The sequence below is a fragment of the Pterocles gutturalis genome, unplaced genomic scaffold (assembly GCF_000699245.1).
Source record: "Pterocles gutturalis isolate BGI_N339 unplaced genomic scaffold, ASM69924v1 scaffold32977, whole genome shotgun sequence".
Classification (NCBI taxonomy): domain Eukaryota; kingdom Metazoa; phylum Chordata; class Aves; order Pterocliformes; family Pteroclidae; genus Pterocles; species Pterocles gutturalis.
In genome coordinates this window covers 525-18,811 of record NW_010108890.1, presented here as the reverse complement: position 1 = coordinate 18,811, position 18,287 = coordinate 525, and the positions used below count along the sequence as shown (strand labels likewise).

Genomic DNA, 18,287 nt, shown 5'->3' with positions numbered 1-18,287 from the left:
CATCATTATGAATTTGTTTTCAGTATTGTTGTTTTCCATTAGTTCAACTTTGAACCAGAGAAAAGAGCTAAATGGCAAATGATTTCCCACAGAGTGCAGTGTGGAGTACAAGCAGGTTGAAATTTTCCTTCTGAGCACAGAGAAAGCACATACCCTGTTCACACTTTACACCCACTTAAGGTCCAGTTACAGGAAAGAAGAAAAAAATTATCTTGTTTAGTAACTAAGATATCTTTCCAGGCCTCCATGAGAAAACAAAACATTTGGCAGATTTGGACATACTCTCTTTTTAATCTCCATTTTGAGATTCTGCTTCTATTTGAGAAACTTGAACATGAATATGATATAATTTTCATTGAGTTGTGGTTTGTTTTTTTTTTTTTAAGGCAATTTTTTTGCCTGGATCCGAGACCTTAATTAATTCTTCCCATTCTTGCTGGGACAACCATCTGTTTTCACTGGCAGCCTAGTGAGACAGTGAAGCAGCCTCCCAGTATAGCGCCATTAGCCAGTGCTGATGTTCTGACCTTGGTAGTCATGTGCACTCAGGATGGCATGAATCCACTTCTAAGCTGGGCAGTGCTCTCTGTCTTGGGACCTGTCTGATGACTGGTAGCAGTTGACTTAAGAGTTAAACAAGAAAAACCTACCTGAAAGGACCAGCTAGATAAACTGTCTTTAATGCTCTTTACATGTCAACAAGGGGAATTAGACTTCTCTTCTTGTATCTTATAATGAACTTTATGTTAGAGGAATATTTTTTTCTATAGCAAGGACCTGCCTTTCCTTCGACACTTTGAGCATGTATTGTTCCTGTTAGAGCAGAAGTTGGCTGTTGCTAGGGCTTTTGCTGTTGTGAGCACAATGCTCAGAAAGGTGCAAAAAAATCAGTATAAGACTGAATGTGGGAACCCTTGTTTTACCCTTGTACTGCTCTGGTATGGCACATCTTTGCACTGTGCACACTCTAAGCGCTAGTGACTGTAAGAATAGTCTATGCAGCTGCCTGCTGATGCAAAGCAGGGGACACCTTTGCTTCTCGGCTGGCTCCAGCTGCACGGGGATGCAAAGGAATTTCCTCATCCTCCATCTGCTGTTTAGCAAAGTTCACAAAAACCTGTGTGAGGAAAGCAGAAAACGTCACCATCTCATCAGCTGAGATGAGTTAATGGAATGTCTCTGTACATTTGTATCCTCTTGGCCTCTCTGCAGGGAAGAGACAGAAGGGAATCCATAGACATGACCTGAAGTGAGACACTGCATTATCAGCAGCGATCATTAATTCCTTCTTTATTTTTATAAACTTCCTTGCAACTTCCTTCCTTTGGATGCACTTACTTGCAACTAAAATCCTATTTTTTCTTAAGCAGGAAATGGTTTCAGCAGAGTTTGCATGAGTTGCACAGCGTAAGCCGGTTTGGTTGTGATGGGAAAGAGGAGACAGAATATTTTAGTAGGAAGCTGTAAGGCAGCCAGGAATGTTTCTCTAGCATTCCCAGCAAAGACAGCTTTGCATATGTTGACCCTCTGCTACTTAGGAAAGCAGGCAGATGGGGCTAATGCCCTTTAGCAAGTGGGTGCTGCCAGCAGTCCCTGTGGACTTTCCAGGTTTTGTGTGTCTAATTGTTCCTGTATAAAAGTGCATGACAGAGACATACAAACATTAACTAGATATCAAAGTATCTCTGACATAACACAGTCCAAATATCTTATTTAAAATAAAACATTATTCCCAGCTCAGCAAGCCTTATTCTCAATAGCTGACCTTGCTCAGGCTCGTGCTCCTGAAGAAATGGGTTGTGTGAATTCTGGCATCTGGGAAATACTGTCTTACTAGCTTTCAAATGGCACCTGTTTACACAGGGAATCAGTTACAGATTTCAGCTCTGGTACACCCTCCTTGATGATGGGTCTGGGAATTGTGTCTGAGAAAGAGGTGCAAGATAATTCCCTACTCTGAACAGTTTGGTTGTTCAGTTGCTTGGATACCTCCCCATTGCGTTGCCTAATTCTCGCCAGACAGGCTTTCTCATGGATGTTTTATTTTTTACTCACCTGATCTAAAGTTGTTTGAGACACAGAATATTCTTCAATATGCAAGTTTTCCTTATTGGAGAGTATTAACCGAAAAATCTTAGCCAGAGAAGAGGAGCAAATCTGATACTGCAGCATGTTGTAGTGCTTCTCTCTCTGTAAACTCCCTGGGAAGTTCACACGTATGAATTGCTCAGCAGGAGTAGGATCTGGAGGCAGCCCAGACTTTGGAGCTTTGATTTTCAGAGTGACGATGTACCCATCTCCAAACCTGGGAAGCACATGTGGGTTTGGGAATGGGATGAAGAAATGGTTTCATTACTCAGGAAGAAAATTCATTTTTAGCAGCTATGAAAACATTATCTGAAAGATAATGCATAAGATCTAGCTCTGTAGGAAGCCCTGTATTTGCCCTGCAGAAGTGGTGTATAGTGTAACAGAGTTGAAATGAGGTCAGCTAAAATTGTCTAGGATACCACAGAGTTGCACCCAGAAATAGGTCTGTTTAAACAAAAGCTCTTCAAGATTGGACTGCTGTGTTAAGAACAGTACATGTCACATACACTAAGTTTTCCCATTAAAAGAACACCATTAACTACTTACTTGTATTTTAGCTGCTGAATTGTGCCCAGGCATTTGAAGGTACCTTTTACCATGATGGCTAAGCGAGTACAGAGGGCTTCACATTCTTCCATACTTCCAAAATAGAGAACAGATATTTGACATAAAAGCCAGCAGATGAACTTCAGCTACTCTGGGATTCTGAATTCTAACTCTTTTTACCTGTGTGACGTTAGAACCACAGCTCGCCCATCTCTGAGCACACTGACAATAGAGTCCCACAGGAGACGCCGGGACTGAGGGTCCATTCCAGTAGTTGGTTCATCCTGTAAGTGAAACATTAAGACAATCAGTCAGAGAAGCAGGTAAGAAAAATAAAATCTATTTAGAATCAAGTAATTGTGTGTTTGGTCCTTAGCATATAGCTGCTTCCCTACTGAAATCTGTACCTTGAGAAAGTACATGCACCTTGATAAGCATATGAGTGAATAGGTACTAATGTATTTCTTCACACAATGCGGTAAGAAAACAAATACAAAAAATTGCAGGTAAGAATATAATGCTGTCTGTGTAGGGCACAGCTGCAGGGAAGGGAATGCAATGACCATTATGACACAGGCAGTCCCCAGTCTAGGGTCTTAGATATCAAAAATGTAAGCATTTGTGAGACCCCCATTATAAAAACATTTAGGACCCAAAATAGAAATAAATGGAAAGAGGCTCATAAAGTTGCAGTTACATCAAGTTGTGTCAAGTTTGGCTCCCGTGTTTTGATGGATATCAGAGATGTAGGTCAATATACTGGAGAAACAAATAAAATAATCTTATAATGCCAGCTTTAAGACAGAGATGGACACTTTAAGTAAAATCTTCCTTTCCTGGGGCAGCCTCTTGTAAGATGAGAGTAAGTTCTTAATTACACAAACATATAGGACACATTTCTCAACCCAGGAAGCTAGTGAAGTCACCCTGATTTGCACCAGCTAAGGATCTGGTCCTGCATAAATCAGTTAACCCCGTTAGTGACAAAAAACTTTAAAAAATCTTGGAGAAATAAATTTTAATTCAACATTTTGTCTCAAGAAATTATGAGAAAACATTTAATCTGTCTGTTTACTATGTGCAGGCAGAATACATGTAAAGGTATATTAAATGGCACAATGAACCATGCTAATAAAATGTTATTAAAATGTTTCTTTTTAGCCTACAAATTAAGGTGCTACAGTGTAATCTAAATAAAGAATTTTTGTAGTAATTACATTTATAATCTCCCTTGAGAGACACAATTATCTGATAACTTATTTAATCAGAACTATATTTCAGCATTTGTATAGTTTAGTCTAAATTTGTATAATTTACTCCAAAGATATTAAAGGCTGCTAACAGGTAGCTATCTTCTTCTGTTCTGATGGATAAAGCAGCAAGGTATATTTCATAATATCATCTTTCATGTGAGTGGTTATACTCTGACGAGAAAAGGCAGACTGAAACCAAACATGGATTTAAATTCAGATTTTTCTAGATTTTAGATTTTATCTCAAACCATTCTTTGTTGAAGATCTTTCTTTCATAATCACTTGGGGTCCATTGACAACATAGATATGCATCCCAGTCTAGCCCTGAAATTAAAGACCTCAAAATAACATTGAAGTAGATGTAAATTGAGGGCAGAAAGGAGCTTGCAAGGACTGTCATAAACATTCTTGTACCTCTTTAGCATGTAGTCTTATGAGATGTTATATTGAACTGTCACACAGCTATGTACCATGACACTTACTAGCAAGATGAGTGGTGGGCAGCCTATCAGTGCAATAGCAGTGGAGAGCTTGCGCTTGTTGCCACCACTGTAGGTGCCAGCCAGGTGGTCTGCATACATAGGAAGTCCCAGCTTCTGGATGCCCCATTCAGCAACCTATGAGAAAGACTGTCTTTTTCACACAGCAGCTAATGCATAACAGACGGGATTGCTGATACATCCCTCTTCTGGCAGAGACATGGCAATCCCCTGGGGTTTAGCACACACATTTTAGACAGGGGAGTCCAAAAAATTTATGATCATGAGGGGAATTCTAACTACTTGAGGGAAAGCCATAAACCAAGCTCAGCTGTAGATTTCCTATCTGTGCAAGAATTTAAATTATTTACTTCTGCAATCTTCTTCATATTTCCTTTCTTATACATAAACAACTTTAAAGACAAGAACAAAACAGCAACCAGTGCAGTTCTGAGTCACAACAATTACATTGTTCCCTTCCACAGTTGGCGCCACAGTTTTGCGGTACCGTTAATACCATTTGATAGCACAGTCTTGTACTTAACTGTCCAAATGACAGGAACCACTCCCAGGACTTCAACACACGGAATGGCAAGCCTACTTTGTAAATTCTGGCCCTTGGCATGTTACAAACCCAGTTAATCATCACTAATATTCACTGTAACTATGTATAAGCCAAAAGCAAGGATGCTTTACCCTCTTGATTTCCTCTGCTGGAACCCCTCGCAGGCGTGCATATAAGTAGAGATGCTCTCGTCCTGTGAGGAGGTCATCAATGGCATCAAACTGAGGGCAATATCCCATGTTTTGATGGACATTAGAAATGTGGGTCAATATACTGGAGAAACAAAGAAAATAATTTTATATCTCTAATACTAGCTTCAAGACAGAGATGGACACTTTGAATAAAATCATTCTTTTCTGGGGCAACAACTCTTGTAAGAGGAGAATGAATTCTTCCTGATACAACATCCTACTAGAATATCTGTCTGTAGAGAATAACAAGGAATATATTCTCATCTAGGTGAGCTCAGTCCTGGTTAAAAGTGTAAGCCCATTTCCCCTCACCCATTTTCCTGTTTAAGTATAGGCTAACTTTACAAGTTCTTTGAACAGGCACTCATCATATTTTTTGCAAAAGGTGTTTATTTCTAGAAGAAAAAAAAAATCAGTTAAATTCAGCTCAGTGTGGTCACTGGGAATAGACAGGCAAGACACAAGGCTAACACTTCATTGGTAGTAATAGCAGGAGAAGTACAGAATCACAGAATATCTGAGATTGGAAGGGGCTTCTAGAGGTCATCTTCTCCACCCACCCTGCTTAAGCAGGGTCACCTAGAGCAGGCTGCCCAGGACCATGTCCTGGCAACAAAATAGCTATTGTTGAAATCACATCAATGGACAAAGAATCAAATCCCAACTACACCTAACAAAGACACACAACTTGGAACTAAACTAAGTGAATATCAGATCATGCTTTATTAACTTATGACATTGTGCCAGCACTGTGTAAACAAAGATGCTAGAAACAACCAGCGAAAAGTCCCAAAGCTCAAATCAAAGTACCATGTTGGACTAGCTATCTTATGTGTGTGAGCTCTTGCCATTAGATCTGATTGCCTTGTCCCCACTTTTAGTATTACTATAACTTACCCACAGATTTTACAACAGAGCGTTAAAAGTATAAAGTGCCAGTGTGTGTTAGCTGTGGTGTCTCTCAGTGCCACAAAACTGGAAAAGAGCTGTGGGGTCATTGAGACTATAATCTGTGCAGTTCTACCCCAGTAAACAGACTGTCACAGGTGTTTTTTTAAGGTACTTACCTATTGCCAGCCACTACAGCATCTCCAGATGTCACATCAGTATCTCCAGTCAGCATTTTGAACGTTGTTGTTTTGCCAGCACCATTCACTCCCAAAAGACCAAAGCACTAAATTACAAAATTTATTGCATTCTTTAGTATTTCCAGCTTCCAAATCAGCAGGGGCATGAAATCTGAACTGATCCATGGAATGTAATCAAGCGTTATTGAACAACCTACCTCTCCGGGACGGACGCCAACACAGAGTCTGTCCACTGCAGGCTTGTGCCTACCTGCATAAATCTAAATTGGCAGAAAAAAGAAAGAAAAAAATCCTATTTCAAGACATCTACAGCAAAGAAAGTCTTCTGAATTTTTTAGCTTAATGCTATTGGGATGAGGCAACCTTAGAACCGAGACAGGAGTAAATAAAAAATTAAAAAGAAAGAGTAAGCATTCTAGAAAGTCAGACATTTTGTTACATTAAATAGATCTGTAAAGACCCCTAAAAATACCAGTTTTTCTGCATGCAGCCCAATACTTTGTATCTTTAACACTAGGAGACAGACGTGATGCAGTGTCTCTGACATACCTAACCAAAGTGGAACAATACAGCAAGATAGTCTGAAGAATGATACTCCAGTTCTCTATTCGTGAGATGCCAGCAATGTGTGTAATCTTTGTATTTCTGTAGTTCAAGCTTGCATGCATTATGATAGCATAATTCAGGTGCTTCAATGCATAAATTAGCAATAACTATAGCCCTGAATGTGAAAGCAACCAAATGACTAGAAGCTGGACATGAGCCAGCAGTGTGCGCTTGCAGCCCGGAAGGCCGACTATGTCCTGGGCTGCATTAAAAAAGGGGTGGCCAGCAGGGAGAGGGAGGTGATTCTCCCCCTCTACTCTGCTCTTGTGAGACCCCATCTGGAGTACTGTGTCCAGGCCTGGGGCCCCCAGCACATGAAGGACGTGGAGCTCTTGGAACGGGTCCAGAGGAGGGCCACTAAGATGATCAGAGGGCTGGAGCACCTCTCCTATGAAGAAAGGTTGAGGGAACTGGGCTTGTTTAGCTTGGAGAAGAGAAGGCTCCGGGGAGACCTCATTGCGGCCTTCCAGTACTTGAAGGGAGCCTATAAACAGGAGGGGGAGCAACTGTATACAGGGGTTGATAGTGACAGGATGAGGGGGAATGGTTTTAAACTAAGAGAGGGGAGATTTAGGTTAGGTATTAGGAGGGAATTTTTCACTCAGAGGGTGGTGAGGCACTGGCACAGGTTGCCCAGAGAAGCTGTGGATGGAGGCATTCAAGGCCAGGCTGGATGGGGCTCTGGGCAGTGGCTCTAGTGGTTGTCAACCCTGCCCACAGCAGGGGGGTTGAAACTAGATGATCCCTAAGGTCCTTTTCAACCCAGACCATTCTACGATTCTATTATTCTATGACTAACTTGAGATCGAAACTCACCTATGGAAAAAAATGGCATTGCAGAAGAAAAGACTAGTAGTAGAAATGGACAGTCAATAGATAACAGTCACGTTAGACTATGTGAGGTAAAAAAACCCAAAACCTTAAGCAAGGAGGGTTGCACTGTCCTTGCTGGACTTCACTGTGGTTTTATTTCTAATCAAAGGAAATAGCCAAATAGTGTGACAAGCCTTGACTTCTAAAAAGTTTGTAATTTTCTAAGGCACAGGGTTGATTTTGAAAAAAATACCATCTGAATCCACAGCTGAAATACATTCTAAAAGAATAAATTTACACTAGACTAATTCATTTCATTCTTCTCAAAATATTACCTTGGTCAGTTCTTGTAATTCTAAGATATCTGTTTTGTTTCCTCCATTCATAATTCTTTTTCTTTCTTCTGCAACATCCTCATCTTCACCAATAATAGGTGACATGGCAGTCTCAGCAATCCTGGAAAAAACCAAGAGATTGATTGCAGAAACAATGAGTTGCCCTGGGTACAGTTAGAATAACAGTGTGAAACAATAGTTAATCAACTGCCAAAAATGTGACTGGCAGAAGCAGTGGGATTGAAACTTCACAGTGTGACACTGGCTGGAGCATGCCTGCTTTTAGGAGAATCCCTGACCTTTGAAAGTTATCCTCTATCAAAAAGGGAGGAAATGGCTTGCTCGAAAGAACATGGCTTGTCAGTCACTGACATGACCTAACCTGTCCCTCAGCCACAGCTTTTGCTATTTGGCTGCTTTTCAGTAGATAATGATAGTCCTTCTACAGATCTTTTGAGCAGACCTCCCTGTAAGACAATATTTTCATAATTGTACCAATTAATACACTTGCTGGCAATACTGAACAGAAGTGAATGACCCACTCACACCTGGAAGGTAGCTGCTTTCATTGAGATAAAGGCACATTTGTAAAGCAGAGAGGGGGAGCTTGCATAGTGTCCAGGCTGCAATTATCCTGTGCAATGGACTAGAATTCTTGAGTTGGGATGTCAGGCTAGTATCTTGTGCCAGTACTTATGACACTATAAACTTTCCAAGTCATTTTATAATCTCACTATTACGGTGTCTTAAACTTAAAAAAAAAATACATTAAAGTCTTAATTCAAGAAAACTATTTAATAATATATTCTCAAGTCCTGTTAAGATAATGCACATTTATAAGTGCTTTCTTGAACCACGATATCAATAAATTAAGGTGAACTCATATAAGTAAACCAAAAAAAATCTCAGAGAAAAAGGACATAGAGAATAACAAAGACACTCACCCTCTTAATAAAGGAACATTAATACAAACTTTCAGACATACCATCTTGTGGAGAACAAGCGATGCTGCATAAGGAGATTGAGAATGAAGAACACAACCCCTTGAACAGCCATGGCAACCAGGTTCTTACCAAGAAAGTCCCACTGAAATGGATTGGAAACATGCTCCTCACCTTTGGAGAAAAAGCACCAGAAAGCAAGGTGAAATACTGCTGAAACAAAACACTGCTCCTCAGAACAAAAGGCATAATCCTAATGGTTTAGGATTAAAATCTGTACTTTATTTGATCAAGATCAGGCAATGTCTCCATTTTCCAGTGTCTTATAAAGATTCTCAGGAAAATACACTCCAAGCTCAACCGCTGCATGGAAGCAAAAATTAACATAAGCTCTCTGAATATGCACTGATTTGGATATCATAACATGAAATTTGCAAGGACTATATGAAAGACATAAATTTGCTGCATAAGAACAGATTGCTTCTGCTATATGACTATTCTTTTAACAAGAAGCTGTCTGATACCACAGACAGCCAGATCCTGAGAGGATGCGTTTGAAGAACAGCAGCCACTTTAAGCATCAATATGAGGGCTGCTGAAGTATTCAAATGAAACGAAATAATGCATCCTACTGTAATGATCTAAGGATTTCAGAACAAATGATAAAAACACACCAGAGTCTGGCACTGAACAAAAGGGGTTTATTTCCAATACAGACCACTGGTTGGGCTGTAGTATCAGACGCTGTGATTCCTTCAGAGAAGTTGAACTTTCATGTTCCTCATCCACCTGATGATGTGAAAGGGGAAAATTCTAGAAAGAGCCACTAATTTTCCAAGATAACACTTCCAACCATCTCATCCATGGTCAGGACATGTGACACTGATGTAACTTGTTGCTTATTGGCTCTTACTTACCAAACCTGGCATATACTTCAGTCACAGCTTGGTTCATGGCCAAGTCAATGAGTCCACGGCCCAGGCAAAAATGTGGGAAGACAATCAGCACGTTTTTCAATGTTTTATTAAACTTCAGCAAAGACTATAAGAAACAGAAACAACATATAAACAGTTGAAATCTGACTTCTTTAAGAAAACATAGCAACATGAGAAAAAAAGTTTTGTCCTGTCAGAGAAAATGGATGTTCTGTGTTCTCACAACAGAGAAAACATAGTATTTATCAAGTTACACCCTAAGCACCTGCAACCTAGAATGCAGCACAGCAGAATGCTGGCATGCACTGCACTGGACAAGGTGCTTGTGAAAAAATGTCAATGAGAAGAGAAACTAATCTTTGTAATGAAGTATTTCTGTATGTAGCAGAGGTAACATGTAGTTCCAGTGTCACCTATTATAAACAGCAACTGTGAAGAATGAGTGGTATTTTTCTGTCATAACATCTTCACTTACAGCTGGAATATTTCCATAGTGGGGACTGCCACAATATTGAAAAGTACCAGTGTCTGGGTTTATCTGCACAGTAGACTTTGGGGCAATGCAGAGATATGCAAAATGTAAGTGCCAGTAGCAGTCTAGCTGCACCAACACTGAATCTAGAGAAGGGCAATTTTCCCTTTGGAGACACAGTGTCTACAATGTAGTCATATTCTCAGAGGTAACAATACTGGCCTGCTGTCCCACAGACTGAATGGCACTAGATTGAACCCTATGCTATCAAGAAGCATGGCTGAGAATGCAGGAACACCAGGGACAGAAAACATTGTAAAGCTGGCCCTCAAAACCATGAACTGAACCAAGATCACTTTCTTCTTCCCAGGAAACAACAGTGCTTGATCAGTACATGGCATTTGAAAATACACTATCAGTAATGATAGCTAATTGGATTGCTGTCAGATGTAGAAAGGGTGTCAATCTCAGTGGCCAGAGTAGCAGCAGCTGTAGAGGTGGTAGCAGTAGCGCACACAGGCCAACAGTGCTTCATAAACTGATCTCTCAGCCTTTCTAAGAACTAATTTTGTCACTCACTGTATTCTGTCTATTCTTGTACCTTCTGTCGCCTTTCCTGGTGGTGTTAAGCCATTTCTGGAAAGTTCTCAAAATGGTACTATAAGCAGAACATCTCCTCTAACACAATGACTAGCAGGAGTAAGTGTCTTTCCTTACTTGGTGGTGACTCTGATTTTCTACAACCTACATCTTCCTGGACAACGCCAGCTGCAGAAGCAAGCACAAAGTACCATGTCTCCTCCTCCCCAACTGTGAAAGTGTACAGAAGTTTCTCATAGGGATGAAAAACACCCAACGTAATTCCCTGTGTGTGTAGCCCAAGATATCAATTGCCCCAAGCTGCTTCTCTGGGTTACTCTGCTCACCTATCCCTGCAGTTACTCAGCAAGTTCCCCACTCATTACTGCCAGAAAAAATTGCAAGGTAGAGAAAGTTACTGTTAGGGATGATTAAGCTTGGATACCCTTTGCACTGCTCTCTAAAACCAGGTGTAAACAAAAACATTACTTACCGGGTTATTTTCAAATAACTCCAAGATGAATGTAATGGCACTGCTGTTGATCCCCACAAAGAGGTTAATGCACGACAGTGCAACATAAGCAGTGCTAGGGACACTGAAGAAAGAAGAAGCAGGGTACATCATGGGAATTACTGCCCATCTGCAGGCAAAAGATAGAAAAACTATGATAACAGCTTTGCAGTATTCTCATGTCAGTTGCCCTAATGAGAACACAAAGTTGAGCTTTCTTCTTATCCCAAGTGTAATGAAAGGGTGTAACCAACCAGAGATGCCCCTACAGTATTCTTTCCCTGGTTACTAGTTAAAAAGCTTTTTCAACTTTTTTGCTGTTAAAATGCAGGGCAATAGAAACTGCTAAAACTGAGAAAACTTAATGCTAGCAGGGTTATTATCACCCCAGGTATCCTTTCACATCTCACTGGACTGTACATCAAGAGGGTGAAACAAAGAAATGTTAGATAAAGCAAATACGATGTACTGCTTTGCTAGATACTCCTCGGCCTTTGGAACTGTCCAAAGAAATCAGAAACTCTGTAAATTTTGATATTCTTTTCTAACTCCTCTACCATTGTTTTTTTACACCTGATCTGGAGCTTCCTGTGCCATGATTTCTGGGACGCAGCAAATGCACATGCTGCAGCACAAGAGGAGTATTCCCTTGGAATAAATTTACAAAGCTTAGCAACAATCAGTCTGACTAGGAATTCAGTAACAACAACCTGAATTGCTTAACAGGACAATACACGTGGTTAGAAAGAATCATCCGAAGTTTCCCATTGTGACTGCAGTTGAACACAAGTGCTAATATATGATTCTATAAGTTTACCTTCCTTTCAGTTTTTTATTTTGAGTAGCAAATTATGAAATTATTATTGAATTCAATGTCATGTGATTATATTTTTTCTGAAAATTTCATCTTGGTAGATGCTTTAAAATACACAAAGACATTTTAAATGTCCATCCACACCACTGAATTTTAAAAAATATATATAGAGCCACAGACAACTTACTAAAGATACCACTATTGAACTTTAAAAAGATATAATGAAAAATCAAAATGAACATTCTGATAGCATTTTTTAACACTATTTTACAGAGGTTAAATTATGATAATGCTTTGCATTTTCTCAGGATTTTCATTCAAAGAACATGAAAACTTCAGAAAATTAAAGGTAATCTGCCCAGAAATGCTCCCTCTTAGGCTTAATTTGTGATATACATAGGAGGATGTGAAGAGCTCCTTTCTTTCTTTCTGGTCAATCATCTTGCCTAGACTACTTCAGCTGCAGAGCTATCAGGAATGTGATTTTATAGATAAAAATATATGATCATTAATTAAATGACAGAAAATGAATTTGAGTCAGCTGTATAAAATGTTATTTTGCCAACACAAATGCTCATTTGAAGTTAAAAAAAGTGTTGAAGACTTAGTACTCTTTGCCCTCGGGTTAAATGCTGAAAGTTATTTTAGTATTGGCTGTCAATGAGGCGAATAATCAACCACTAAATTCCTACAAAATGTACATATCAGAAAGCAGCAAACCAAACAAATGTATTTTCCTGTAATGGTCACATTTAATGCTTAAAAATGCAAAGCAGTGACAAAAACACCTCCTTTACAGCATGTGGCCAGACAGAGTGTGTAAATATCCTGGAGCAGGGACAGAATCCAGTTCTAATCTGTGCTGTACCCACTCAGTTTTATTCTTTAAAGCTGGATTTCACTAAGTACCGAGCTCAATAACATGAAATAATTTCCATGTGAAATACAGGGCCCCACATGCAGGAATAACCTTGAACACTCACCCATACAGAAGCAGCAAGGCAACAAGCACAGGGAGATTAGTCGGAGAAGTGTATGCTTTCTTGTTGAATCCAGCGAATATAACCACAACCATTCCAGCACTCAGTGCATAATTGACCTGCCACATCACAGGGTGAAGATCAGTGTGTAAGATCTGAGAAGGTCTGCAAACATATGCAGATCCTACACATTATTATTCCAAATGGATTTAGTGTTGAGGAACACCAGAATTTATGAGCTAGACTACTCACACTCAAGCTTTTTGATCGGTGGGTCCCTGGCAGCACTCATAATTTTTCTAAGGTAACTTTTATCAGACTGTTCATCAAAAATACAACATATATTGTTGTTTCTTAGATTATGGTTTGTGAACCAATCATTACATGGTCCTGCTGGCAGGCTGCCCACAGAAAGAGGCCACGGGTATGCAAGGGAAGTGCAGTTTCTCGTGATGCAAAGGCTGTGTAGGAGGGAAAAAGCTAGTTACTTGAGCCACATTCCTGAGAAGAGGCTAAAGTGAGTATACTTGGCCACTGCTCTTCTCAATTTCTCTCTTCAGTATTAACTGCAATGCACAGAGCTCCCCGTGCAGAATGGAAGGTGGTATTTCACAGAACTGCTAACGCCAATTAACACCTTTGCATCATGCTGTCAAGGGCTACGGCCAAGCAGAATACCTGTCAAGGAAACTGCTAGGAGGCTGCTGTGACCAGCAGTGGACAGGAACTCAGAGACCTGCTTTTTGTCCCTCATTTACTAAATTAATGCTTTGCTTTACCTTCTCTTGAAAGAGCATTTTCCAAAGCCAGAAGAGTTTGTGGCTTTTTGATTATTTCAATTATTTTCTTTTTAATTTTTTCAATTACATGTTCATGCTTTTCTTATCGCATTAAGACCTTGGCCACTCTCTTTGTTGACAAGGCATGACTAGAAGACAAGCCCCCTCCTGCACCTCAGCCAGGCAAAGAATTTTCTCCTTTGTGACAAAATGGCCTGAGGAGTAATGGGAGGGTAGCTGAGCCCTGTCTGAGCAAGCCTAGGCCTATGGTCCAAATCCTTTTGGAACAACACAGTGACCTAAACAAATACATCTATGTCATTTTAGACACCCTAGAGTATTTTGTCTGGCCTTCAGCTACTGTTCCAGCAGCCTGTGAATCTCCCATTTAGATTTCTTGCATATCTTGAAACACGTTATGGTTCTTCTAGGGAGCAGCAGTGACTAGCATCAGGCAACTGGGCTTTCCACTGCTATGGTAAGTTGTACTTTATTATACATTCAGTTGTAAGGACTGCAAAACCTAAGATTACAGCTTCATTAGTTGAATAATGAGCTGTGTACCTCACTTAATTTCTCTATCTGTAATTAGGTCAGATATTTAGCATGCTCTCTGAAAAACACTTAAAGAAATGAATGCTTTGGAGTGCTCAGAATCATCTTCACTCAATTCACAGATTAGTCCCCAGTTCATGCAAACCCAGGAATAATTGCAGGCTATGAAATCAAATCAGGAGTTACTCACTATGTCCCACATGAAGTTAGTTAGCCAGTAGATCACAGGGCTCACACCACTGACAAACTGTAGATGCTTGGCTTTTGTTACACGTTCTTGAATCAGGTATAAAACAAAACTAGCTGGTATAAAGGACATGGCAAAAATCACACAGATGGCAACAACAGCATCCACTGAAGTGGTCAGCCTAAAAGAGAGCACAAGGATGGACTGTGAGCAAGGAAATGGACACAATACGATAGTATATGAGCATTTGGGGAATCTGGAGGGAATTTTAAGGTCTAGAAGTAGCAAGGTTATTTTGTAAGTAGAAGACACAATTTATTTTCCCAAGTTGTGTTGGGGACTGTAGCTAACAAATATGGATGCTGGTGGCACCATTCCCTGATTTTTTTACTTGCCATTATTCTCTGGAACGGTTCAACTCGTATAGATATCTCAGTTTGACAGCCTTTCCTGGATGGCCTCTCAAAGTAGACATTAAGGCACAATAGCTGAAGTGCTCTGGGAGCTGGGAAAAGAGGGACTCAAAGAGGCAAGCTGCAGACAGTGAGATGAAGCACAGACCTTCCTCTGTGCTAAGGCAGAAGTTTCCAGTTTTACTGACTTCTGAACTTAATAGGAGACATGAGTGCAAAGTCATGTCTTCCTAGGGGTGTCTTTTTCAAGAAATTATAGCCTTTAGATTCTGGAATACACCAACCCTACTATATGCCATTGAAGAATCTACCTGTGTGCTGTCCTTGGCACCAAGATGGACATTGTCAACTACTGCCTACCTGTAGTCAACTAAGGACAATTTCTGATTCCTTTTTTGATTATGATCTGTGTTATTTCACAAGTGGATCTACTGGCTTTGGAGCACAACCAAAGACTTCAGAATCTTTATGCTTGAGAATCAACAGAAGCATGTAATCATGTATAACCAGTGGTCATAGCTCCTACATGGGATGGGAATGAACTCTTATAGGAATACAATGAGACAGAAAAGAATAGATTGTATATTTAATTTTTGATTAGAATAAAACTTCAGGGAAAGGTTTCCATGTTTTGTCAACTGAGTGTGAGTACACTGGAGGTGGTAAGATGCCAGGAGAGGGAGGGGTAAAAGCCGGCACCAGAGCACAGACAGACTTACACAGTGACTTCAGAGAGTTGCTCCTTTGTGAGGTTCAAAGGATGGTTTATAGCAGTGATTCCATATTCCTCTGGGGCTTGGCCAGTCCGCAGGTTAGCTCTAAGGATTGCATTATTGGCTACATTAAGGAAACTAACCATAGCGTGCCAGCCTTTATTGTTAAACCATACCTAAAAGAGTGAGAAAGCACAGATTGATTTAAGAAGCCTTCACTAATAACCCTGAGCTGCAGGAGAAAACTTGGCTGCCTTTCATCTGCTTTGGTGGGCGCTGTCAGCAGGGAAGAACCCATCACCAGGAATTCATAGCTCCTAGGCACAGTCCAGTAGGAGGAGCTCACATACTATGCTTTTAAAAGGCTTGGTCAACCACTGCCAAGGGATTTTATAGAAGCACATTTTAAAATTCAGCAGAATGTGTCCTATTCGGAAGTATTTAGGATAGTGAGAAGTACTAAGAACATGGTTAAAAAAATCTCACATTAGAAATAACTTTGCATTAACACTGTGTCCCATATTACTTATTATAAGTACAGCATTTCAGATCTTTTTGCATCTGAGGATGCCACAGCAATATTCTCACAATTTGAAGTCTATGTCAAGAAAAACTGAGCTAGCAGACTATTTCCAGCAAATACCTTAATATTATCTTCAGTTTCCATGTATTTAAGGAAATTAGAAATTTCTTTAGCAGCAGCCAGTGAGGTTTGTCCCTAAAATAAAAAAGAAAATGCTAAAGATCATCTGTCTGGTTTTCAGTTTTGTAACAATTCTTAGTAATGGTACAAAAAAACCCCATAAAAATCTTGCTTACTCCTGTCACATTCATCATTCGGCCAAGATCACTTAAAAAATTGACAACTTGATCTCCAGAAACATGAAGGACTGGGAGCCTTCCTCCTATTGAAATTCCTCCATATCTAACAAAGAGAACACTATCATCAGTAACTTGAAACACAGACCCAAAACTCTGTACATTGATGGAATTACTAAAAATACACTTAATGTAAGTTTGATTTCTGTACACCATATAATTAATGTATAACAATCTCAAGTCTTTTACTAACAAGTTATATTTAGGTATTTACAGGGCTTACAAATAATAGAAGTTCTATCAGTTTCTAAAGGGTTCATGCCAGGGTCCTGAGAAAATTATTATTTAGATAGAAGATTTGGAGAAAACAGTTATTTCTACAGTTCAAAGTCTTTAAATCAATTGACATATAACTGTTTGGGCAACATGGAGGACTGAGGACAGCATGGACCTCAGTTAAAATTTCAGTTGCCCTAAGAGGAGCAGGTATTCACTGCTAGTGCCAGCCAGTCCTCCATAATGATAAATACTATTGCATGAGATGAACCAAAGTCTAATCCCATAGAAAGTCATGTTTGCACATGAACAAACAGATATTCCATGAAGCAAGCCAGTCATCCAGCTGCTCCCTTTGAAGTGAATTCCTACTGCTGATGAAAAACTGAATAGGTATGTTCTTCAGGCTAATCAGTCATCTTTCTAAGCTTAGTATCTGCAGTGTAGGCATCACACTAAGGTTAGATGATACCTCTATGTAAGCGTGGCGCACTAGTGGAATCTGTTTTATAACACTGCACATGTTCAGAGTAGGGATAAGGAGTTGTGGTTGTTACTTCCGTATTTGACAGGCTGGTGTCTAGGTTTCATCTTACCCAGGTCCTTTTTTTGGAGGGTTCATATTTTTCTGCTGCACTTTGAAAGAGCTGCATCAGAACACTATTGCACTGTAGTGCAGTATTGTATTGTAACTTTCCATCACTCAGATCCCATTAGTCTGACTCCTGTAGATAACAAAACTGTGATAATTCCATTGTGTGCCTCTGGGGGCAGTCCAAACAAACACAACACCTTGTCTTTATAAAACCCTTGCTGACCCTCAGCCTATATCCCACTGAAGTCATCTCTTTGTTCTACACTATCTGCCACAATTCCCCTTGTCCATTCAGAGAAACATTGCGAAGGTTAAACAGAAATTCATTGTTCCTTTATTTACCACCATAATCTGTGAATTGGTTTCTTACCTTTGCTCATTGACCCAGTATTTGCTCTTCAAGCTGAAACAGACAAACAGAATCCTGTCTCTCAATGCACTGAACCAAAGTCAATGGTATTGTCAGGATTAAATGAAAATTAAAGGTGAATTCCTATGCCTTGCAGATCTCCAGTTTCCCCTAGACAGCTTTTTTGTTGTTTTTGTTTCATTTTCTTTCTTTTTTTAATTGCTGCCAGTTAGTTTGAGTTAAGGGGTTGTCAAGACTTCAGGTATTCCCTGCAGTGGGTTTCTGGCTTTTTGTTTTGTTTTGTTTTCTGAAATGACTCTTCTCCAGCTCATACAGAGATAAGCAAGGTTTCTAAAGTGACACATAGGCTTCTAAAGTCACACATTGTCTCTGTCCTAAATC

At 39.9% G+C, this 18,287-nt stretch overlaps 1 protein-coding gene across 1 annotated transcript; it reads right to left on the bottom strand.

The window, feature by feature from the left end:
• Positions 1-984: 984 nt before the first annotated feature.
• LOC104461268 (retinal-specific ATP-binding cassette transporter-like) lies at positions 985-17,939 on the bottom strand (the record flags this gene model as incomplete). The annotated part of the gene is made up of 18 exons (XM_010072794.1): positions 985-1,117; positions 2,056-2,305; positions 2,638-2,730; positions 2,818-2,921; positions 4,373-4,507; positions 5,066-5,207; positions 6,193-6,299; positions 6,411-6,473; positions 8,043-8,088; positions 8,953-9,082; positions 9,826-9,949; positions 11,388-11,535; positions 13,203-13,318; positions 14,724-14,901; positions 15,853-16,022; positions 16,490-16,564; positions 16,666-16,771; positions 17,907-17,939. Coding segments are annotated over 18 exons (2,143 nt in total), but the record flags the coding sequence as incomplete, so codon positions are not given.
• Positions 17,940-18,287: the final 348 nt, after the last annotated feature.